This window comes from Populus euphratica, unplaced genomic scaffold (assembly GCF_000495115.2).
Source record: "Populus euphratica unplaced genomic scaffold, PopEup_1.0 scaffold61.1, whole genome shotgun sequence".
NCBI lineage: Eukaryota > Viridiplantae > Streptophyta > Magnoliopsida > Malpighiales > Salicaceae > Populus > Populus euphratica.
In genome coordinates this window covers 260090-268261 of record NW_011499941.1, presented here as the reverse complement: position 1 = coordinate 268261, position 8172 = coordinate 260090, and the positions used below count along the sequence as shown (strand labels likewise).

General features: G+C 36.6%; 2 protein-coding genes across 4 annotated transcripts; one reads left to right on the top strand and one right to left on the bottom strand.

The window, feature by feature from the left end:
* Positions 1-870: 870 nt before the first annotated feature.
* LOC105137000 (uncharacterized) lies at positions 871-1874 on the bottom strand. The gene has a single exon (XM_011042543.1). The coding sequence runs from the start codon at positions 1802-1804 to the stop codon at positions 1064-1066; it is 741 nt and encodes a 246-aa protein (XP_011040845.1). The 5' UTR covers positions 1805-1874; the 3' UTR covers positions 871-1063.
* A 2666-nt stretch (positions 1875-4540) lies between these two features.
* On the top strand, positions 4541-8160 carry FRS9 (FAR1-related sequence 9). Of its 3 annotated transcripts, none has more exons than XM_011042538.1 (4): positions 4541-4812; positions 5106-6596; positions 7271-7740; positions 8141-8160. In XM_011042538.1, exons 2-3 carry the CDS (start codon positions 5106-5108, stop codon positions 7436-7438), a joined length of 1659 nt encoding a protein of 552 aa, XP_011040840.1. In that variant the 5' UTR covers positions 4541-4812; the 3' UTR covers positions 7439-7740; positions 8141-8160. The 3 variants fall into 3 exon arrangements, with proteins under 3 accessions (XP_011040840.1, XP_011040838.1, XP_011040839.1); XM_011042536.1 differs by having other exon boundaries at positions 5103-6596; XM_011042537.1 differs by having other exon boundaries at positions 5099-6596.
* Positions 8161-8172: the final 12 nt, after the last annotated feature.

The following is an 8172-nucleotide window of genomic DNA, read 5'->3' as shown; positions in this document are numbered from 1 at the left end:
ACTTAATGAAGCTCTCGTTTTGATTGTATTTACAGCTTAATAGATATGTATAGTGCAACTTATACTTTAAAGTATGGTTCAAGAAGGATCTTCTAACTCTATATGTGAAGAAGTTGATGGTTGTTTGATTGTGATAAAATCTTTTGAATTTATATTTATTTTATATTTGATGTATGAAATAATAGAAATTATTGATTTATTTTGTCAAGTGTTGCAGCAAAAATCTCTTGACATCTTAAATACAATGAATTATCAATTACTAAAGTATTGCTTTAAACTTTGAGAGATGATATAATCTTTTCTTTGCATATGTGCAATCTATTTGTACACAATATGAGATTGATATACTACGTATGAATGCTTTATATTAAAAAGTTATAGGTTGTTTATGCCTATAACAAGGATCAATGATAATTTATCAACATTATCATTATGATATATTTAACTCAATAATAGATTTTCAATTGGAAGATTTAAATTTTAGATTCAATGATGGGATAGTAAAACTCATGCATTTAGCTATATTTTGGAACATAAAAATAATTTTAACTCATTTAAAATTGATGTTATTTACATGTTTGCTAAGAAATGGATAATTTGATATCTTAACTAGAGTATTATTAGATTGATATGATTTATTATAAAAATTATTATAATATGTCTATTATTTTTTTAAATTTTACGTACTTTAAATTATTATTATTTTTACATTTTATGTTATTTATTTGGATTGAAACATCATTTTAACTTATACACACACATGAGTTAATAATTTATCTTGAAAGATAAAATAGGAAAAATTCCTAACTCGGTTTTTGTGTATACATTATATAGATTTAGATTTATAATGGATATACTTTCCAAGAAGGAGGGGGGAAGGAAATTTCAAATCTCTCACTATATATATATATCACACAGTACAGACAGGTAATTAAGGGTAACAAACCAAACACACGAGCATTAATTATGAGTATTAGCAAGGAACAAGGAACAATGATTTAACATATTGTAGTGTATATATAAATATTGGTCTACTTTTTTTGCTCAGCCATATATGCTTGAATTACTTGGATATGAAACCCCCGACGACTGCAGCGATTATAGCGGTAGGATCTCCCAGGATAGCTGAGACAATAAGGCGAATGGCACCACCAGCCATCTGACAGCACTTCTTAACCTTTCCACCTCTTGCTTCTCCATGATGGTTTGCCAGTGTCATCTTGAGGCTTGGGATCCTAGTCTGTATCTCTCTGACCTTGTTCTGATCCACTTTGAGATACATGGCTTCCCAGCTCTCCACCAGCAACTCCTTGACACATGACAGATGAAGATTATACGTTTTGCAGCGAGACCTGTAAGACCACCCTGGTCCTTTGCCCCCACATCGATGACATGCCCCGGAGAGCTTGAGACACAGGTAAAGATTGTGCTCACCATCGTCTAGAACTTGAGGGAGGTTTGCACAACAAGGATGGAGATCAAATCCACATCGCTTGCAGTGGTAGACGAAGCCTAGAACTTCATTTCGACATGCATCGCATACCCTCTTCTCCTCACCTGGAGGGTGATGGTGAAATTCGAAAACGCATTTTTTGTAAAAGGAATTGTTGATGATAGGAGGCGCCACAGCACATACCTTGTGCAGATCAAATTGATCATTGCAATATTTCTGCCGGCAACTGTATTTGAGACCAATGCCAGCTTCCTTGCAACCATCACAAGTGAATGGGATTTCTGTGTATTCAAGTTCTAGCTTGTGCTGTGGGTGGATGGGATGGCTGATTTCTCTGTCACTAATCTTCATGGGATTTCTTTAACTAATTTCATCCCCTTTCTGGACCTTTTCTGTTAAGAAGGAAGTGGTGATTGTCTATATATATGTGTGTGTGTGTGTGTGTGTGTGTGTGTGTGTGTGTGTGTGTGTGTGTGTGTGTGTGTGTGTGTGTGTGTGTGTGTGTGTGTGTGTGTGTGTGTGTGTGTGTGTGTGTGTGTGTGTGTGTGTGTGTGTGTGTGTGTGTGTGTGTGTGTGTGTGTGTGTGTGTGTTAGAAAGGAAGTGGTGATTGTCTATATGTGTGTGTGTGTGTGTGTGTGTGTGTGTGTTAGAAGGCTATGTACAGGCTGCTTCTTTAAACTTTTTAAAAAGATGAAAATAATGGAATAATATTTCTACAGTCTAATTGAAATCTAGATAGACCACAGGTTGATACTTTGCTTAAGTTCCACTAGTAGAGAATAACTTGGATGTAGTAGTTTATACAACAAATTATAAAAGCTCTTGTCGAGCAGAAGCTGGCCGGAATCTAATGCCAAAGAACGCCCGGGTGGGGTGGGGTGTTGTTCATATAGTAGGGTCTATTAATGCCTCGTAGAAAGAAATGAATTTTAACATTCTCTTGTGGGAGTGAAGTTATTTACTTGATTCATATTAAAACTCAAGGATTGATAATTATATATATGGAATATTAGGCCGATATTAAAAATATATGCATACATGTTTAGTTAATTATGTTTTAATATATCAAATATCACACATTCTTTTCTTGATATATATGTGATTTAAAGACTACTTTCAAATTAATTAAATGAAATCTTATGGCTAGAAAGATTTTAGGGTGTTACTCATTAATCAATTAATCAGCAGAACATTTATTAAAATAAAATAAAAAAACCAAATCTACTAAGAAAATTATTTTTCACCAAAACACCGATGGAATTACCCCTTGAACATTTTTTCTTCTTCTTCTTATCTCTGTCAGAACATTTATTTTTTATGTCAAGAAAAAAATCTGGCCGGCCCGCCGCGGAGAGGACGCCAGAAATCTAGTGTGTGTAGATTTTCCGTGCAGTACTAAATGAGAGAAAGAAAAGAAGGTTGTCTGAAAGATTCAGGCGACACCAAGTACGTACACCTGCAGACATTATATTCTAAAGAAAATCAAATCTATGCTGTCCTCATTGATAAGATAAAGCGATGCAGGCAGGCTGATACATACAGGAAAAGTGCGAGTTCTGTACCTTCTCCTATTTCGAGGGTCCCTCGGCCTTTACCTTAGCCTTCACACTTTGCTAATTCAAATCTTGCATTTCATGAAGAAAAAGATTAGCAGTAGAGGTACGCAGGCCATGCACAGTGCCATGGCGCCAGTATTTTCCTCCCCTGTTCTCAATTTCATTGAGACTCTGCAGGTCATCGATCGTTCGCAAACTGACTCGTCAGTATACGTGCTTCAGGGGAAAGAATATACATATAGCATGCACAAATTAAGGTACGTAGGCAGGATTTCACCTTCAACTTTTCATTTTTATTTCTTCTTTAGTTCTTTTGACCCTTGAATGTTGCTGCTTTCTGAAGACGAGATAGCAAAAGCAAATAATTAAACTAAACAATCGCGACTGGGAAGACAGATCAAGCATCGCGACATCATCGATCCAGGCCTAGCTACGTGTATTGCTTTCCCTTACACATTGTGGAGCATCAGCATGAATGCATGCATGTAAACTGTAATGCATTCATGTAAATTGTAAGTGCTGATTTTGGTGGCAAGTCGCTCGATCGCTGCCTGTTTAAAGGGGAGTACTGCACTGTGCTGTGCTCTTTGTAACAGAGCAGACACGGCGAAGGAAATTTTAAAAGCTAACAAATCTCCACTTCGCGCTATTATATCTCTAATATATGATTGAGTTAAATAAATTAAAATTATAAATTAATAATAACAACAATTTGAAGGGTTAAAAATAAAGATGAAGAGAAGATAAATTACTCAATTCCATACACTTTCTGACAAACCAAGTAAATCTCTTCCACAGACTGTAAAAGGAAAAAAAATTTAATTATTTTCTCAAAATTAACAATATTAAACACAAATTAATTCATTAGGCAACAGATTTGATTTTAATTTATATAATTTACACATACTGTAATTTATTAATAAATTATTTGATCTCATTTATCAATATGTGTATCCACACTGAACATCATCAAAATCCTGAATCTTCTTTAGTTATTTTATTCTTTTTATTTTTCTTAATTACCTAGTTAATTAATTATGTCTTTTATTGCTTTTTTAATTTAAATAAATTATTAAAATATTTTATTATTTTAATTGTAGTTATTTTGGTCAAATACAGTATATCTTGAGATTAATACATTAATAAATTCTCAAAATTACAAATACTCAAATAAATAAATAAATATAAATACATGGATGGGAGCAAAATGAAATGAAATGCTGGCATATCAATGTCAAACTCTAGAAATAACACTTGATTAGAAGAAGAAAATTCACAAGTTCAAATAATAATTAATATGATTAAATAAAAAATTTGAAACGTTTGCAAAAACACACACAAAAAAAAAGATTAAATGTTTTAATTAATTAAATTAGGATAAGTGGAAGAGCCATTAATTTCTCGGATTCCAGCACAAACCCAGGCCTAAAGTTAGGGTTAATTTACCAGGCTTCCATTCGAGGTATCTCTGAGCTAGCCTAGCTATAATATTTTGCAAGCCCAAGATTGACATGGGCAAAAGTAAGAACCAAGCAAACATCTATAGTGTGGACAGACAGCGAGAAACGTTGCCAAGCCCATCCTCCTATTAGCAACGCCTGCGAGTCTGCGCTGCAAGAAACAAAAGAGAAGTGATATTAAAGAAGCGTGGTGTGGTCTGGTGTGATGTGAGCTCCTCCTGCGTTTGCCTTTGAATTTGCAGTCCGCCACTGAGCAGGAAAGTGAAGTGAAGAAGGAAAAAGCGAAAAAAGACGCTTCGATTGCAGTTTCTGTTTCCAATTCTCAAACCCACTTCTGGCCAGGTTAGCTACCTCTCTCTGCCTATGCCTACCCTATAAATTCTTTGTTTTTATAACTAATTATTTGTTCGTTTATTAAAGAATGGAAAGGAACAGTCTTGTTGTTAATTTTGTAGTACCAATTCTATTGTCTGAAACTGGCCTGTAAGAAATGCTATGTTAGGTTTTCATTTCACTCTTTTTTTTTTCTATTTTTTTGTTATTATTATTATTATTATTATTCTTTGCTGCCTACAACCACAACAACAGCCACATCCACCGTAATTTATGGATTTTTTCTTCTACTTAGTTAGAAGATGAGCGGTGGCAGACCCAGGTCCCTCGGGGGTGGGGGTCAGCATCATGTCTTGGATTATTTAAAAAGAATGCAATCTGAGAATCCTGCTTTCTTTTATGCAACTCAACCCGACACTGATCACTTGCCTGGAGGAGGAACCATATTCTGGGCTGATGCCACTGCCAGGATGAATTACAATTACTTTGGAGATACTGTTTTTTTGGATACTTCATACAGGACACACCGTTACAGGGTGCCGTTTGCCTCTTTCACGGGAATCAATCACCATGGCCAGCCTGTCTTGTTCGGCTGTGCTCTCATTCTCAATGACTCTGAGTCGTCTTTCATTTGGCTTTTCCAAACTTGGCTTCGTGCTATGTCTGGTAAACAGCCTATCTCTATCACAACCGATCCAGATCACTTCATTCAGACTGCTGTATCACGAATTCTTCCCGAGACTCGCCATCGGTATTCTAAGCAGGGCATACTAAGAGAAACCCAAGAAAAACTGGCTCATATTTATCGCTCTCATCCCATGTTTGAAACTGAATTTAAGAAGTGCATTAATGAGACTGAGACAATTGATGAGTTTGAATCATCTTGGCAATCCCTTCTGCAAAGATACTACGTCATGGACAATGAATGGCTTCAGTCGATGTACAATGCTCGACAGCAATGGGTCACGGTATATTTGCGAGACACTTTTTTTGGAGAGTTGTCAGTAACTGATGGAAGTGGAGGTTTAAATTCATTCTTTGATGGATATGTGAGTGCATCAACCACCATACAAATGCTGATCAAACAATACGAAAAGGCTTTAGCAAGTTGGCATGAAAAGGAACTAAAAGCAGACTATGACACTACTAACACTACACCAGTTCTAAAGACACCTTCTCCTATGGAAAAACAAGCCGCTGGCCTCTACACTAGAAGAATATTCATGAAATTCCAAGATGAATTAGTTGAGACCCTTGCTAATCCTGCAACAAAAATTGACGATTCAGGAACCATCACCACCTATCGCGTGGCGAAGTTTGGGGAAGGGCACAAAGCACACACTGTTTGTTTCAATTCTTTTGAGATGAAAGCTACTTGCAGCTGCCAGATGTTTGAATATTCTGGAATCATTTGTCGACACATATTAGCAGTTTTTAGAGCAAAAAATGTCCTCACACTTCCATCTCAATATGTATTGAAACGATGGACAACTAATGTCAAGAGCAGAGCTGTATTAGATGAAGGAGCTTCCGAATTGCCGAACGATTCTCGCGAGTCTTTAACCGTTCGCTATAACAACTTGCGCCAGGAAGCCATCAAATATGTTGAAGAAGGGGCAAAATCTATTCACATTTATAATGTGGCGATGGATGCTCTACAAGAAGCTGCTAAGAAAGTTTCTGATGTGAAGAATCGAGGCTCTGGAAGCACACAAGGTGGAACTCTGACAAATGGAAGTAGTCAAGAGCTTCATGTTGCTGAAGATAATACATCGGCAACATTTCAGTCTGTGGTTAGTTTCTTCCTGCTTGTAACTTGATATGGTTAAGCTTTCTTTCAGCCCATACGACCAGTTAATTACATCCCATAGTAACATTTGTGCTGCATTTAATTTTAGCTAAACCCTAAAATATTTCACCTGTTGACTTTAGGAAGATACAAAGTACAAAATAAATAGTTTAGAAGTCAAAGTACTGCCTATATTGAAGGGAGACTAATGTTATATTGCCTTTCCTTCTTTAATAACTGAAAAGTTTGAAGCTTCTGCTTAGTTAAAAGACAGTTTATGCATATTGCTTCTGAATCCACTGACAATTTATTGCAATCGGTGCATGCCTGGAAATGAAGAATGAGGGAAATTGAAAAATAATGCATCCTTGATCTTTCTTTTCTTTTTCCTTGTTTGCCTTCCCACGATATGGTAATTTTGTTATTTTGTCGGTAAATGATCTGCTTGGTAACTGCAGTATGTCATACTCTACTTATTATCATTATGTATGTGTCAAACTCATCGAAAGGAGTGTTGCCTTTAAGGCAGCATCGGCCGTGTATCGAACAACATTATGTTGTTATGGTTGTGATCGATGTACAAGATTGATATGTTATTTTATTTTTTCTGTAATTGTGTATGCATTAAGCAGTATTTCCATTTAGTATTTGTTCTAATTTATTATTCTCCTTGCCCAGGATGAGAAGCAAAAGAAAATCCGTGAATTGACTGCTGAGTTGGAGGGTACCAACCAACGCTGTGAAGTGTACCGAGCAAACTTGCTAGCTGTTTTAAAAGATATGGAAGAACAGAAGTTAAAGCTTTCGGTGAAGGTGCAGAACGCAAGGCTGAGTTTGAAAGAATGAATATAGCGCGCAAGGTTAAATTTTATGGGTCTGTTTTTCAACTACCAAGTTCCAGATCTTTACACCGAAACCGCGACCACAGACCATCAGGGAATTGTGTTAGGTGGTAGTCAGTAGTAGGGTTTTCTCCGCCGTTACATTTTGTAGTTTAGAATTTACGAGCTCCTTAGGTTGTGCTATGATCTCGTTGACGAGGTGTATTATTTGAGTTCACTGTCAAAGACTTTCCTGCATGATCCTCAAAACACATGCTGCATACCTAAGAACTTTTATGGATACAGAGCGTTACTAATCCAACGGAAATGCGAAACACAAACGTTCTTCTAGAGAGGTCTCCTCGGAATGTCATTTTTTCACTCCTCGGGGGTAGCTGATAAAATGTCTCCTGCAGAGCCAATCTGATAAATAGATGGGACGGTCACTAGACCTTCCTATAGATGCAATCGAATCATGTGAATGCCTCCGGCTTAACCTTTGGATCACGATTCGGAAGTAGACGGACAGACCCAAGCTCAAATCCAGAAAGATGCCCAACTAAAAACCACCGGCCATATGCTTAATTAAATTCACTGTGCATGTTACATGAACCAACGTAAATATAGGACACCAATGAGCAATGTACTTCAGAGAGAGCAAAGACCGATCCTGTACGTGACAGTACGTAAGGTGGCTGAACCCATTCTGGGAAAACAAACTGGGTAAATATATTACAGAACTTTTGGCCATGCATCTGC